Source organism: Cordyceps militaris (assembly GCF_000225605.1).
Source record: "Cordyceps militaris CM01 unplaced genomic scaffold CCM_S00001, whole genome shotgun sequence".
In the NCBI taxonomy this organism is placed as follows: Eukaryota; Fungi; Ascomycota; class Sordariomycetes; order Hypocreales; family Cordycipitaceae; genus Cordyceps; species Cordyceps militaris.
The window spans coordinates 3,553,569-3,568,331 of NW_006271969.1; the positions used below are offsets into that span (position 1 = coordinate 3,553,569).

The 14,763-nt window shown below is 55.4% G+C and overlaps 7 protein-coding genes across 7 annotated transcripts; 3 read left to right on the top strand and 4 right to left on the bottom strand.

Annotated features, from left to right (window-relative positions):
• Positions 1 to 131: 131 nt before the first annotated feature.
• CCM_01141 (nicotinamide-nucleotide adenylyltransferase 2) lies at positions 132 to 1,085 on the bottom strand (the record flags this gene model as incomplete). Its single annotated transcript, XM_006666298.1, has 1 exon — positions 132 to 1,085. The coding sequence occupies one exon, from the start codon at positions 1,083 to 1,085 to the stop codon at positions 132 to 134; it is 954 nt and encodes a 317-aa protein (XP_006666361.1).
• A 601-nt stretch (positions 1,086 to 1,686) lies between these two features.
• On the top strand, positions 1,687 to 2,901 carry CCM_01142 (casein kinase II beta subunit; the record flags this gene model as incomplete). Its single annotated transcript, XM_006666299.1, has 3 exons — positions 1,687 to 2,016; positions 2,132 to 2,377; positions 2,452 to 2,901. 3 exons carry the CDS (start codon positions 1,687 to 1,689, stop codon positions 2,899 to 2,901), a joined length of 1,026 nt encoding a protein of 341 aa, XP_006666362.1.
• A 234-nt stretch (positions 2,902 to 3,135) lies between these two features.
• On the bottom strand, positions 3,136 to 4,493 carry CCM_01143 (PAP2 domain containing protein; the record flags this gene model as incomplete). Its single annotated transcript, XM_006666300.1, has 2 exons — positions 3,136 to 4,249; positions 4,309 to 4,493. The coding sequence occupies 2 exons, from the start codon at positions 4,491 to 4,493 to the stop codon at positions 3,136 to 3,138; spliced, it is 1,299 nt and encodes a 432-aa protein (XP_006666363.1).
• Positions 4,494 to 5,649: 1,156 nt separating this feature from the next.
• On the bottom strand, positions 5,650 to 6,871 carry CCM_01144 (60S ribosomal protein L2; the record flags this gene model as incomplete). The annotated part of the gene is made up of 3 exons (XM_006666301.1): positions 5,650 to 5,754; positions 5,810 to 5,883; positions 5,938 to 6,871. The coding sequence occupies 3 exons, from the start codon at positions 6,869 to 6,871 to the stop codon at positions 5,650 to 5,652; spliced, it is 1,113 nt and encodes a 370-aa protein (XP_006666364.1).
• A 242-nt stretch (positions 6,872 to 7,113) lies between these two features.
• Positions 7,114 to 9,770, top strand: CCM_01145 (G2/mitotic-specific cyclin-B; the record flags this gene model as incomplete). The annotated part of the gene is made up of 6 exons (XM_006666302.1): positions 7,114 to 7,186; positions 7,222 to 7,363; positions 7,459 to 7,501; positions 7,583 to 7,793; positions 7,901 to 8,181; positions 8,430 to 9,770. 6 exons carry the CDS (start codon positions 7,114 to 7,116, stop codon positions 9,768 to 9,770), a joined length of 2,091 nt encoding a protein of 696 aa, XP_006666365.1.
• Positions 9,771 to 11,397: 1,627 nt separating this feature from the next.
• On the top strand, positions 11,398 to 12,906 carry CCM_01146 (WD repeat-containing protein; the record flags this gene model as incomplete). Its single annotated transcript, XM_006666303.1, has 7 exons — positions 11,398 to 11,519; positions 11,579 to 11,655; positions 11,724 to 11,962; positions 12,028 to 12,411; positions 12,486 to 12,543; positions 12,609 to 12,690; positions 12,813 to 12,906. The coding sequence occupies 7 exons, from the start codon at positions 11,398 to 11,400 to the stop codon at positions 12,904 to 12,906; spliced, it is 1,056 nt and encodes a 351-aa protein (XP_006666366.1).
• Positions 12,907 to 13,186: 280 nt separating this feature from the next.
• CCM_01147 (glycosyl transferase) lies at positions 13,187 to 14,341 on the bottom strand (the record flags this gene model as incomplete). Its single annotated transcript, XM_006666304.1, has 1 exon — positions 13,187 to 14,341. One exon carries the CDS (start codon positions 14,339 to 14,341, stop codon positions 13,187 to 13,189), a length of 1,155 nt encoding a protein of 384 aa, XP_006666367.1.
• Positions 14,342 to 14,763: the final 422 nt, after the last annotated feature.

Consider the following 14,763-nt stretch of genomic DNA (forward strand, 5'->3'; position numbering starts at 1 on the left):
CTTTGGATCCCATCAGCCCGCTTCCTTAATCTATGCCATATTCAAAAAAACAAGAAAAAAAAACCATCTACTTCGTAGTTGCTACCCGTTCTCCTTTGACACAAATGTCCGCTGTAGTTTTTTTTTTTTTTTTAAAACATTGCACCGGCCCCGTTCGCCTTGGCGTGGCCCGTCTCCTCGTAGTAGAGGTCGTTTGTCTTGATGTACTCGTACACTGGCTGGGCGAGGTCCAGCACACGCTCGCCATTCTTGAGCTGTGCGCGAATCTTGGTGGAGCTGACGTCATTCTCAAAGGCGGCGACGACCCAAATCTTGTCGTCGTACTTGTGCAGGTCGGCGAGGGCGTCGTCGATGCGGGTCTGCATGGGGCGCTCAATGACAAAGGCGCCGTAGTGGCCGAGGATGACGTCGACGTCGGGCGTGGGCCAGAGCCTGGGGTCGCCCATGGTGGCGGCGACGTCGGCGCCCATGAGCAGGACGATGCGGGCGCGGACGCGGCCCATGCCGTCGGCCGTCTCGATGCCGCCGCCGTCGCGGTTGATCTCGTGGTCGACGTGGCAGAGCACGTCGACGGTGCTCGTGTACACGGGCGCGCGCGTGGCCGCGTCGCAGCGGAGCGCCTCCCACGGGTCGACCATGATGTCGGTGCGGGCCACGGCGCGCTCGCACATGGCGAGCCGGTGGCGCGCCGCCGCCAGCGCCGGCTTCTTGTAGGCGTCGCTCACGGGGCTCAGGTAGCTACCGACGACCTCGAAGTCGGCGCCGCCGCCGTCGCCGCTGCCGCTGCCGCGCGCCGGGTGCTGCCGCGCCGACGACTCGACGTGGCGCTCCGCCATGCGGAACATTTCCACGTGCAGCACCGTGATGGGCGAGTAGCTGCCGCACGCGACGAGCACGAGCGGCGTCTTGCCGGGCCGCGTCAGCCGCTGCCGGAGCTTGTCGACGGGGAACGTGTACGGGCTCATGGTGGTGATGATGGGGGCGCGCGGCCCGGCGGCGGCCGCGGCTGTGTCGTCGTGCGCGGCGGCGCCATTGGTGGTGGTGGTGGTGGTGGTGCCGTTGGTGGTCGGGTTGCGGGCGTCCATTATGAGGGCGGGAGGAGGAGAGGGTGCGCGGCGATGCCGTCCATGCGTGAAGGGGGAGAGGAAGGAGAAGCCGGGAACCGAGGTCGTCGAGTTTTATAAAGCCCCGGTTCGGTTCACGACGTCTGCCTGCGAATCCTGATATATGGAGGGGCCAATGGCGCGGCCCCGCCGAAGCCTGGGGTAGGTCAAAGGCTGTTGCGTGTGACTCAGTCGGTAGTGCCTCGTGGTAAATTAATAAATCTCACATCAAAGAGGGAATCTATTGCGTCTCGATTTGAGCAAACATTGGTGCAACATGTGACTTTATCTCTCAAATGTTTAAAAAAAACGAGCATACAGTGTCAGGAATTAAATCTGCACCGTACACACCCCAGGGTTAGGGTTACAATGGGAGGATGCAAATATTGATCTTTTTCAATCTGCTTGAAATACCTACCTAGGTAGGTATAACTCGGGCAGTTGTTTAGTATAGAACAATGAATATTATCAGTGCCGAAATAAATATTCATCTATATTGATAGACCTTGATAGCCAAAAAATTGCGAAAAAAGCGCAATTGTCGCTCTAGACAGGGTTTTAAAAATTCGGAAAAACGGTAGAAATGCAAAGCCACTCCCATTACCATTTTACAGACATTGAAGCTGTACCTATTAAATCAAAAGTCGATTCAACTAAATGTACGGAAATTCCGCACTCTCCTTCCACGTCCCTTTCTTGCCCCACTGCAAAACCACCCCGCCACATCTTCGCCTGCATCCATAGCCACAGTCGGCTGGCTCTCTGCCTCTCGAGCAACAACCATAATCCAACCCAAGATTCATCCTTACCAGACATCAACACAAAGCGGTGCACGGTGGCGGGCCTCAAGCGCAAAATGGACGACTACGGCAGCGAGACGGATAGCGACTATACGAGCTACTGGCGAGACTGGGTATGTATTTTTTTTTGCCGTTCCAGGGAGCGCTGTTCGCGGACGCGCCCGGTGCCGGATTTTATTTTTTTATTTTTATTTTTTTGGCTAACATCAAGGGAACCTCTGCATACAGTTCATCTCGTCTCGAGGCAATGAGTACTTCTGCGAAATCGACGAGGAATACCTGATGGACCGCTTCAACCTGACGGGCCTCAACACCGAGGTCCAATACTACCAATACGCGCTCGACCTGGTGACGGACGTCTTCGACCTCGACTGCGACGACGAGATGCGCGAGACGATTGAGAAGTCGGCGCGTCATCTGTACGGCCTTGTCCACGCGCGGTACATTGTGACGACAAGAGGTCTGACAAAGATGGTGCGCGCCCCCCTCCCCCCCCCCAAAAGACAAATCGGGGATCATGAAGCTAACCCACAGATTCCCCAAAACAGCTGGACAAGTACAAAAAGGCCGAGTTTGGCAAGTGCCCGCGCGTCGACTGCCTGCTGCACCCGCTGCTCCCCATGGGCCTGTCCGACGTGCCCAACCACCGGCCGGTCAAGCTGTACTGCGGGCGGTGCGAGGACATTTACAACCCCAAGTCGTCGCGGCACGCCGCCATCGACGGCGCCTACTTTGGCACGTCGTTCCAAAACATCATGTTCCAGGTCTACCCGACCCTCATGCCCTCCAAGAGCCTCGAGCGCTACGTGCCCCGCGTCTACGGCTTCAAGGTGCACGCCGCCGCCGCGCTCGTCCGCTGGCAAAACGCCGAGCGCGACGACATGCGCTACCGCCTGCGCCAGGCCGATATCGAGACGCGCTTCCGGGACGATGACGACGACGACGACGATGATGTCGAGTTTGAGGGCGTGGACACGCGGGTTGCGCGAGTGCATTGAGGTCCAAGAGCCCCGCGCTTGAACGGTTCTAGAGTACGTGCAAGGATATATATATTCATTTTTCTTTTGTTTGGCGTTGAATGGGTAGTCTTTATAAACATGGTAGCAATCAATGAATATCCTCGTCTTTAAAGTCACAAGGAGCTGCAGATTTGTTACTTCGTATTAACATCACGTCTATCAAGCGTGAACTAAACAGAATATCCTATACTAAAAAAAACTATTCAAATTTCATTACACTCGGTCGTCGTCGCCACGGTTCAGTCTCTGCAACTCAACCTGTTCAAATCCAGTTTCGTACTGTCCACCGTACTGGCCGTTCGCGCCGGGTTGTTGGTCGGTGCGCTGGGTTGCACCGCGCGCCACCGCGGTCTTGGGATAGGCCTCAATATCGGCAGAATCGGCAACATCGTCCGAACGCGAAGCGACATAGCCAACGTTGCCAACACCAGCCCAGAAGGCACGTTTAGGGTCTCGGGGACCCCAAGCCCAGCCAGCACCGTCCTGGATTGGCATGTGGTAGTAGCGGAAGCTGTATATGCCACAGGCGGTACCAATTAGGAAACCAAAGAGAATGTCGAAGCCGTGGTGCCGATAGTTGAACCACCGAGAAGCCGAAATCACAAGCGCCAGACTAAATGGAACCAGTGTGATGACGAGTAGGAAAACGGGGGGAGCAGCGGCACGCGTGCGTGCGCCGTGGATCTTGGCCTTGAGGGGCTTCGCGCCGAGTGGCCAGCTGCCGTCGTGACCTTCCTCGTAGCCGTTCTGGGCATGTACATTCGCTTGCGCAGCACGAGAGGGGAACGCGGCGAGCGAAGCACTATTTCCGCCAGACCCAGGCATGATCCAGGGCATCGTCACAGCAAACTTGCTGGCCAAGAAGAGCGACAGATAGATCAGACCGCCAGCGGAGGCGGCGGCGTGGCCGCTAGGATAGCTACGAAAGCCGTCCCAGAGCTTTGCCTGGTCCGTCTCGGTGCAGATGGCGGCTGAGTAAAGGTGGCCGTTGGCGCCTTCAATCTGGAAGCCACCGACGATGTACTTGTCCGCATTGGCCATGTCTGGCTTGCAGCGGGAGAGCATGTCAGGGCGTGGCTTGCCGCACATGTTCTTCAAGCCACTAACAAAGAACCATGCGGACCCGACAGCCAAAACCAAGCCCAACCAAGAGATCTGCAGCTCCCAGAGCTTTCGCTTCCAGACCGATATCGCAGGGGTGCCCTTTGGCACGGTGCCGCCGGGGACGAGAAGGAGGGTGATGACGGCCACCACCACGACGGGAATGACACCACAGCAGACAAACAGAAGCGCATTCGGAAAGGTTTCATGTTCGGAAAAGGGAAAACTGCAAATTTGGTGGTTAGCAAAACAAGGCGGCGAATCTTTCGTCGAGTAATCACCTACGCAATGTTGGGATCGGCTAGTGAAAAGTTGCGAAAGTTTGGTTTGATGTTTCCGAGTACGTAGGAGCCGATCGCGAGCCCAGCGACAAGAATCCAGTCGACAATATACGAGGCAATGAGGATGATCGAAAATTGCTGCCGCATCGCGGCGGTTCCTGTGACCGCCATCTTTTCGTAGGTTGACATGAGATGCAAGGTGGAAGAAGGGAGTCCAGCCTGGAAGAGCTGAAACTTTGACCAAGTGACGTGTGGGAACTCTTTAGGTTCAAGTCGTAGTGGGAGGCTAATCCTATTTATTCTAGTGATCTGAGAAAGGTCAGCGGCTAGTGGGCGACGTAAGCTGGCAGCGGCGATTGGGCTAACTCTGGCAATGCTGAGCCAGGTCTTTGGGTCACAAAGGGGAAATCCACTCCGGGCAGTCGCTGGGGCGAGGCGCAGTGAGAGCAGGCGAAGGGCGAGACAGCGGGTGTGGTGCCCAGCACGACCAGACGGCCACCTATTGCCCAATGGATCCTGCGCCAAGAGTAAGCTTCAGGACCGGCATTCAGAAACTCCATCCACATGAGCGCTGTAGTTACGGGCGGCTGTGGAATCTGCGACATGCGTTTCTTCTTTGCAATGAGGAAGGGAGGTTTCGGTGGTGCGGAGCCCTACCACCCGAGTCCCACGCAACCGAGCAACCCTGGTTGCAAATCGTTGAACTGCGGCTTGCGTGGCGCCATAATTAACGCTTGAAGTGGAAGTGGATCGTGTGCTGCTGCGCCACGGGCTGGATAGGGAGGCCGACAATGGACAATGGAAGATGGCGGCAAGAACCGGAAGATGCGAAATGGGTGAAAAGCGAGGCGACATTGAGGGATGGTGATGTTTTCGACGTTTTCGTTTGGTGTTGCACCTGGCAGCTGGTAGCAGGTGGCAGCCGCTGGGGCAAACGGCAAACGCGTAGCACGTGCACATCAGATCGTTGTATACCTCAGATAAAGTGCATGCACAGATCACCGCGGTTAATGATGCATGGTGTCGCGGATATTGCATGATCTTGAGGATTTTTCAAAAGCAATTGAGATCAAGAAACAGAAAGAAATCTGAAGAATGAACAAAAAAGCAAAATCTGAAAATACGGTAATCATGAACGAGAGATGTCAGTAGCTCGCATTATGATCGACAGCAAGACAGGTACGCAAGGTACCAAAACATGCATATGCAGACGCCCATGTTCATCCGACACGGATAATACACTTGCACAATGCTGATTCTTCATGGCTATGATACAGGGCATAATATACACGGCTCTGCCGGAGCCAATGCCCATCTAGAAATACAGCGCCGCTCTTGAGGCAGTCTAGCCCGACTTCTTCTTTCTCTGCACGCCGTGGTTGCGTGGTCTCGGTACAGTTACCCACTTGTTGACGTTGCTCTTGCGGCGCGTTTTGTAGCCGCTCTTCGTCTGCGAGGAGTTAGTGAGAGTTGTAAAGGATTTCGATATTACAGAAGTAACGTACAGGTCGACCCCAAGGCGTGACGGGATGGCGGTTACTCTTGGACTTGCCTCGGCCACCACCATGAGGATGGTCAACTAGATCATGTCAGAATGTGCATTTGACCAATTAAACCAAAGAGCAATACGTACCCTTGTTCATGGCCAAACCACGCACCGTGGGCCGAATATTCAGCCAACGACTACGCCCAGCCTTTCCAAGCTGGCGGTACTGGTGGTGTACGTTGCTGGCAACACCAATAGTCGCGCATGCCTGCTTGCTGACCTTGCGCACCTCGCCACTCTGAAGGCGGACTTCGACATACTTTCCAGTCACAATCTTAACACCATCGGCCCTGGTCTCCTCGTCCTTGTTCACGACCGTGGCGTAGGTACCCGCACTGCGACAGAAGACGGCACCGCGCTTCGGGGCGGAACCTACACAGAAGACTTGGGTTCCCACGGGAATCATGTGCATGGGCAAGCAGTTGCCGCGAAAGGCGGTCTTGGCAGCGAGAATACCAGGGTCGACAGTGCCACCCATGCTGTTGAGTAAATCCTGAGGAATGCCGGAGCGGTAGCTGTGAACGACGTCACCAGCTCGCAGACCGTCAGCTGCAACAATGTACGACTTGCGGGCGGTGGCCTTTTCCGTCACCAATGCAATGTGTGCACTGCGGCCAGGGTCATATTCAATTCGCTCGACCAGATGCGGGCCAGGACGGTTGCGCACAAAATCAACGATTCTTATCCTGCGCTTGTGACCGCCTCCACGGTGTCGAACTGTGATGCGGCCATAGACGTTGCGACCACCCTTGCCGTGGCCTTTTTTCGGTATCGTCAGGGGCAGATGGGCGCGACCCTTCCAGAGGTGGTCGTTGATCGGTCGCCGCAAGTGACGGACACCGGGGGTCCTCGGCTTGTAGGTGCGGATGGTCGAGTTCTGGGATTCGGCTTTGGCGATGCTAGAGGCCGATCCCACCGTGGCAGCGGTTGCGAATCGGCGAATCGGGAGCTGGGTCGGAAGATGGATTGGCGCAAAGCGCACAAGGGCTCTGGCCACGACAGGAAGTCGTGGTTGCAGCATCGTGGGATGTGCCACGAGCGCGTAGATGTGAAAAAGGAGATGTCGTGGATGCAGAGCCCGCGAGCGAATCAATTGGGCTGCTCGTGGATCAATTGCCGGATACGCACAGCAATGAAACAAGCAAGCAGCACAGCAGACTGAATTGAACTCTACTACGCAATCGCAATCAAACAGCAGCTCGGGCGCTGATTGATGGCTCCGTCGTCCGGCTGTCGTGCAAGGAAGCTCTTCAAGTTTTAGACATGGGAAAACGTTTTGCCGATATCCAATCATCGACGCCACAGCAATTTTGGCTGCGCCACAGAGTCGTCGGGGGTTCGCGTCAAGCCACATCAAACCTGTGCGCGTAGACCCGCTGCGGGAAGGGCAGGCCAATAAAGAGGCCGTTGCCCGGCCGTTGCGACTGTTGACAAGCTACTACTCTCGGCGGTACGTACCTTGTGGCACCGTGGCTTCATGGGATCGCGAGCAGCGGGCGTCCACTGGCGCGTTGTGAGTCGTGTAGCCCTCGTCTGGCCTCCACTGTCGCCAAAAAGCACGTCTTTGAGAAGGCCTGTTGACCGGGCTGCCCGCTCTGACCCTTGCAGAATTCTTGTGTTCAATATTGGGAATGGAGGCTGCAAACCTGTGGTAACCAGTTCGTTATCCGATGATTTCTACTTTTGACAATTGTTTTTACCGCAGCATCTCGCGGCCCAGCACCCTCCGTAGGCCAGATCAACTCACGGCCCTCTGGTAACTGTTAGCGTGTCGCCAGTCGACGCCGTCGAATCGAGCATCTCCCTTGAAAAGAGCAAATGCGTCTCATATCCCCGCTTACTGGTGGGACAAAGGCTCTGTCTGACGTATCTTACTGGCCGTTGTACCTGGGCGACCAAGCAACCAAGCGGCGTCGCGAACCGCGCCAGTGTTCCGTCGAAAGGTACGTACCCTCAGCGCGCCTGGCCCACCACGCCGCTTGTACCTTTCTACCTAAATACCGGCCGCCCACTCACGTCTCTCCCTGGCGCTCTGCTTTCTCTGCTCCAGACTCCGCTGAGCTCCGCCGTCAAAACACCTCCAACGCCCTCAGCTGCCATCTTCTTGACATAAACATCACTCCCTCGCCCTACTCCCAGTGCTCATTACTTCTAGGCCGCCCATCTCTTCTCCCTCCCTCCTTTTTGATACTCTTTGCTGCATTCGCATTTGCATCTTTCTTTGGGCAGAGGCACCTGTTACCCCTTCAGCTTAACCTTCTCTCCATATCTCGTCGCCAGCATTCCAACCGCGCTGTTGTGACCCTACCCCATCTATCCCCGATCCAAAAGGTGCGTTAGCAACCACCCCGAGCTAACTTGGACTCGTTCAAATGTCTCGGAGCTTCCTACTTGATTCCCTCGACCCGTCTTCTGCTTCTCTTTCCTTCTTCACACTCTTGACGCGTATCAAGACTAACGGCCTCACCCCAGCAGAATAGCATCTAGTGACGTGCTACGCGCAGCTACTGGATCACCATGCCTGTTGTGAGTTAAATTCTACGTGTTTCTCAATTATGACACGCGCTGACCCTTTGCAGGCGGCTAGAACAACCCGTCGGGCGGCGGTCGCCAATGAAAACGACGAGAACAGCAACACGCGTATGACCACCAGAGCCACCAAGTCTGTCCTCGGAGACGAAGGCAGAGTTACCAAGGGAGCTCTACAGACCAAGAAGCCCGCCGTTTCCGCCGGCACTCGCAGCGCTCTCAACGATCTGAGCAACCGCGCCAGAACCGAGTCGTTTGCGGCCAAGAAGGCTGTTGGCAAGGGGGCTTTCGTTTCCAAGGTCCAGCCCACGACGCAAAAGCCGACGGTACGTGCTGCTTCCAAGGCCGTCCCCAAGGAGCAGCCCAAGCGTGTCGAGAAGAGAACCATTGGCAGCAGCGGAACTTCTCAGAAGCGGAAGCTCTCTACGCAAGAAAAGGAAACACTTTTGGAGATTGCGAAGGAGCCCGCTACTACGACCAATCCGGATATCAAGCTCGAGAGCAAGCCCAGCAAATATGACCATGGCCCGTTCGACGAGATTGATGACGAGGATCGTGATGACCCTCTCATGGTAGCCGAGTATGCTACTGAGATCTTTGATTACCTGCGTGAGCTGGAGCGCAAGGCTATCCCCAACCCCCGGTACATGCGGCACCAGGATGAGCTCGAGTGGAGCACGCGTGGCATCCTCGTCGACTGGCTCATCGAAGTCCACACGCGTTTCCATCTCCTTCCCGAGACGCTGTTCCTTGCCGTCAACATTGTTGACCGCTTCCTCTCAAAAAAGGTCATTCAGCTCGACAACTTCCAATTGGTTGGCATCACTGCCATGTTCATCGCGTCCAAGTACGAAGAGGTTCTCTCCCCCTACCTTACCAACTTCAAGCGCATCACCAACGACGGATTCACCGAGGAGGAAATTCTGAGCGCTGAGCGCTTTGTCCTGAGCACCCTCGACTACGATCTCAGCTATCCCAATCCCATGAACTTTCTTCGTCGTGTGTCCAAGGCGGACAACTATGACATTCAGTCTCGGACGATTGGCAAGTATCTCACCGAGATTAGCCTGTTGGATCACCGCTTCATGGCCTACCCCCCTAGCCACGTCGCTGCGGCCGCCATGTACCTGTCGCGCCTGATGCTTGACCGCGGGGTCTGGGACGAGACGCTCGCCCACTACGCCGGCTACACGGAAGAAGAGCTGGAGCCCGTTGTGCAGCTCATGGTGGACTACCTCGCCCGACCCGTCGTACACGAAGCCTTCTTCAAAAAGTACGCGAACAAAAAGTTCCTCAAGGCCTCCATCATCTCTCGTCAATGGGCCAAGAAGAACGCCGTTCTCTTTGGCATAATGGACATTGACCTGTCGTTATATCACCTTGACGAATAAAGACGATATACTTTCGATACCTCTCTGGATAGCATTTGCGATTGGATTGCGATTACACGGCAGTAATAATAGCATGGCCGCTTACGCTCTGGAGCGCCCGGCCCTACATGAAGGCAGCACCTCGGACCTGCCTGGATTAACGCGCAGTCTTGTGGCCAAAGCTTTTTGGCATTTTTTTTTTTCCGCCAACAATACCATTTTGTTGATTACACTTTTTTGGGCACGATTTTGTGTCATTCGATTCATACAGGGCGCTTGGAGTCATTGGCAAAGGGCTAACGGATATTTTATTTCGGAGTTGTTGATATTTTTGGTTGAGGCGGACTATCTGCCGATTTCTTGGTACCAGCCTGAAAGGCGATAGCAAAAGTGTACATATTCCATGATCGGATCACGGCGGTAACTATTGTTGTTAGGAGTAATGAATTGCATTGACATAAGGCTTTTGACACAAATGCACGATGCTTAGACTGTGACTTGTTTGTTGTTGTTGTGACGCCCCGGCCCGAGTCTCCACCAGCCGCTCACTAGGGCGGCATGATAAACACGTAATCTGTAGTTACTATGTAACTATGCATGTAACCTTGAAATTGATATTATATAGTGAGCTGAAGTTTGTATTGGTGGCAAGTAACTAGCTCGTATTTCCCGGCAGATGGCCGTGTGATTGGGAGTCAGAAGGGAGTCGTTGAGCCTGAGGATCAGCTTGTTTACATGCAGTCCCCTGCAGCAAGCCGCTGTGAGTCAAAGACTTGACTGTCGACCTATGTTCTACACAATAACAAACCGGGTCTGCGCCGCAAGGAAGACCTGGAGAGATGAAGCTGCCGAAGCCGGCGCTGAACAAGGGGTCGTCAAGTCTGTGGCCGCGCCGCCACTGGGACGCGACATGGCACAATACGGTAGCACCTCGGGGTAGGGTAGGTAGACCACGAATTGTGTGTGCCCTTGGGCGTCGGACCAGAATACGAGTGTTCTAAATCCGTGAATGTTGCTTTGTTGTAATAATTATTTCCAGGCCAGAATTTCTACCCCGCAGAACAGCGTACAGACGGCGACTTTAATTCTGTGCAAGGGCGTTGGTACTCGATCTAGTCGTGCATAGTACACTAACTACAACTTGTCTCTCCTTCTCCCACTATGAGGTCAGATAGTTATCAAGGTAGGTAACTACCAACTACATACATAGTTACCATGCAAGTCGACATATAATATATACATCCTCCGACAGGCAGACGACTCTTCTACTAGACAGCCCACTGCGTATTTTAGTTGGACAGCTATGCACTCATAGGCTGACTACTGGATCGTCACGTGTCAAGAAGCGCCTGCATTGCGAATTGAGCAGATGGGATGAAAACGAGCCACGATCGCGCCACGAGCCTACAAAACACCATCAGGTGCCTCAGTCCTTTGCAAACTTGTTGTGCATCCGAGACAATTGCCATGGTGCTTCGGCGCGGTTTATGTGGGGCGCAAGTTTGTACCAGCCAGCGCTCGACGTCAAGGTCGCACTGTCGCCCAGTTTCCCAACCAGCATCAGTCGGGAATGCTTTGTCATTGAGCATTGCGCACCAGTCAAAGCCAACCTAGATTAAAACACGGCGGTCCAACTCGGATTGACGCCATGGCGCCAGTTTTGCGGCCCAGGCAGAGCCTCTCCAAGGAGCGCTTCCCTACCTACTTTGGCAGTTTGCGCAGCCAGCCGTACTCGGATCCCAACTCATCTCGAGCGCCCGGGGCCAACAAGTAGGTTGACGCCGCTGGGAGGGGGACTGAGGCCAAGCGCGTACTGACCCGTTGTCTAGTAATCTAAGATGCATCGCTTGGAACCCGCTAGGGACGCTGATTGCTACGGGATCGAGCAACAAGACGCTGCGAGTCTGTGAGTTTTTTTGGGAGGCCAGGGGACCGCTCGAGTGAGAGATGCTGAACGGGTGAAAACAAAAAAAGGGAATCCGGAAAAGGCGCACGTCAAGTTCTCGACGGAGCTCAAGGGCCACGCGGCGCCGATTGAAAAAGTCGCCTTTAACCCGACAAAGGATGCGGAATTGTGCAGCGTCAGCAACGACGGCGTCGTCAAGTTTTGGGACGTTCGAACCAAGGCCTGCTTCAACGAGGTTTCCGGGCTCGGCGACGCCTTTACATTAGCGTGGGCACCAGACGGCCAGACGCTCATTGTCGGCAACAAGGTAAGAGGACGGGTCTCGACGCTCTCTCTCCCCCTCTTTCTCTTCATTCTGCTAAACCCCCACAGGCCGACCTCATATACGTCCTCTCGCCCACATCCACGACGCCTCTCTCGTCGCACCAGCAGGCCGTCCAGACGAACCAGGTCGCGTTTTGCTGGAGCGGTACCAAGATCTTTGTCACGACGGGCGACGGGTGCACGCGCATCCTCGGATACCCGTCCTTTACGCCGCTGCTGGAGCGCGCGGCAGTCGAGGGCGCCGACGGCGACGGGGAGACGAGGCCGAGGTCGCGCGAGTTTGCGCTCAACGGGCACACGTCGTCGTGCCTGACGGCCGAGATGCAGCCTACAGCGCGGTACCTCGCGACTGGCGGCTCCGATTCCGTCGTTGCGCTATGGGACACGACGGACTGGATATGCACGCGCACGCTGACGAGGATGACCGGGCCAGTACGAAGCTTGAGTATGAAGCATCCCCGCCATCTCTGTTTCTTTTTCTGATGACAAGAGCCCCAACTAACTAGAGTGACTTGGCAGGTTTCACGTTTGACGGAAGTTACGTTGTCGGTGGCAGTGATGAGGGTACGTTGACAAGGAACCATATCCACTCTCTCCTTTTGCTTCTTACAGGCTAACAGTGATATTAGGCAGCGGATTGGACGTTTGCCATGTTGAGACGGGCGAGCTGGTGCATACATTCAAAACGGCGGGTTCCAGCCCCGTGGTGGCGTGGGCTCCGACGCGGTACTGCTTGGCGTACACGGATCTAGGCATGCTGCGTATTGTCGGCGTGGATGTGGATAAGAAGTAGGATTTTTGTCTAGAATCTATCATGATGAATATGTATACAGGTTGAAGCGAATGAAGAAGAAGAAGAAGAAGAAAAAGAAAAATAGTAGCCAAATGCCCCCGCCAAGTGATGATGTAAAAGAAAGAGAAAAATAAAGCAAAAAAAGAAGAGAAAAATAAAGAGAATAAAAGAAGAAAGAAAATGGGCCGAGAGTGCGTAACCCCATGCAATATGCTCAAGACTGTTTCGCTGACAACATCTTGCCTCTTTTAGTTTGTGTAATGATACATTTCGTCCATTGTCCTTCTATATCGCGTTCCAATAGAGCAAAGGTAATTAGTCGTATGGCTGTTCAATAGAGCAAAGGTAATTAGTCGTATGGCTGTTCAATAGAGCAAAGGTAATTAGTCGTATGGCTGTTCAATAGAGCAAAGGTCATTCATCGGTGTTGAACTTGTAAGGATCGTCAATGTTGATCAGCCCTCGCTCAAAGAGGTCCCGGGCGACGGGGTACACGGCACGCGCCATGTTGCTCCGGCGCTCGAGAATGTAGCGCGGCGTGATGCGCTTGAAGCCGGGAATCTCAAAGTCGCCCTGGTTGTGGTTGAAGGCGTGCAGCATGTACGTCTTGGACCAGTCCTGGGCCCACGCCGGGTTCTTCTTCGCGGCCGCCGCCGTCCAGCGCGTCATGGGCTCCTCGTCGTACTGGGGCAGGTGTCCGTCGGGCGTCATCATGTCGAGGCTCGACGGCTCGTCCGGGTGGGCCTCGAGCAGGCGAATCGTGTCGTCCTTCATCCAGCTGCCGGGGGCGAAGGCGTGGCGCTCCATGATGAGGACCTCGCCGGGGGAGGCGACGAGGCGCTCGCAGACGACGGTGAGGGCGCCGTTGCTGTGGGCGGACCACTCGCCGGTAAAGGCCTCGTTCATGCCCTCGCTCCAGAGCTCAATCATCTGGCTGTGCGGCTTGTTCATGAAGACGCCCGAGTTGATCTCGGCGTTGTCGCCCTGCTGGCGGCCGGCGACGGCGTGGAAGCCGCTCTCGCGGAGCGCGCGGACGTCGCGCAGCGGGTGCACGTCAAAGTCGAGGTACGCGCCGCCGTACTCGCGCATGGCCTGCACGCGCACAAAGTCCGACTTGTGCTCCATGAGCCGAATCTCCTTGCCGTTGCGCGCGTGCGTGGGCACCGTCACCGCGGCCACGCGCAGGTTCGGCACCGCGAAGAGCAGCCGCGTCCACTTGCCGGCGGCGCCGCTCCGCGCCCGCTCGAGCGCCTCGGCCGGCGCGTTGGTGTGCAGGTAGATGGCCTCGGGCTGCCAGTACCGCGACGTGGCGTAGATGGAGAGCACCTCGGAGAAGGCAAACGAGAAGTCGCCCGACACGTCGGCCAGGATGTAGACGTAGTGCGCCGTGTTGGGGATGTGCTCGGGCGTCGGGTCGGCGAGGAGCGTCGGGTCGGCGGGCGGCACCGGCGGGCTGCTGCTGCCGTCCGTCTTGGTCGACGGGATCCGGACGTAGGGCACGTAGTCGCGGCCGACGCTGAGGAACAGCCAGAGGAGGAGGCCGGTGCCCAGACAGGATAGGACGAGCATGGTGTTGTTAAACCGTAATGAGGACTTCATGGCGACAAGTCTGTGAGTTGTTGGCGTGTCTGCCGTGGGATAGTTGAGTTGCAGCCGAGTCAAGTAGAAGCTATCACGAGGTTCGGTAGTTGAGCATGGAGGCGGGTTGGATCGATGGTAAGTTTTTGTTTGGAGGAATAGAGGAATAACGTAAATCGAAAGAAGGAAAGAAGAAGAAACGGTCAACGACAGACGAGGGAGAAATCAGATCCTCTCTGAAGAACTACCAAGTATGTTCTCGGCAAGCCCATCAACTATACGACGAGTCAAAGGGGGGGAGGTCGACGCCTATCAGGCTGTCAACTGACATGCAACCTGCCATCTATATTTTCTTTTCATTATTATTTATTTGGTATAAGTGCGGCGCTAGAAAGACCCGCGTATTTTTTGAC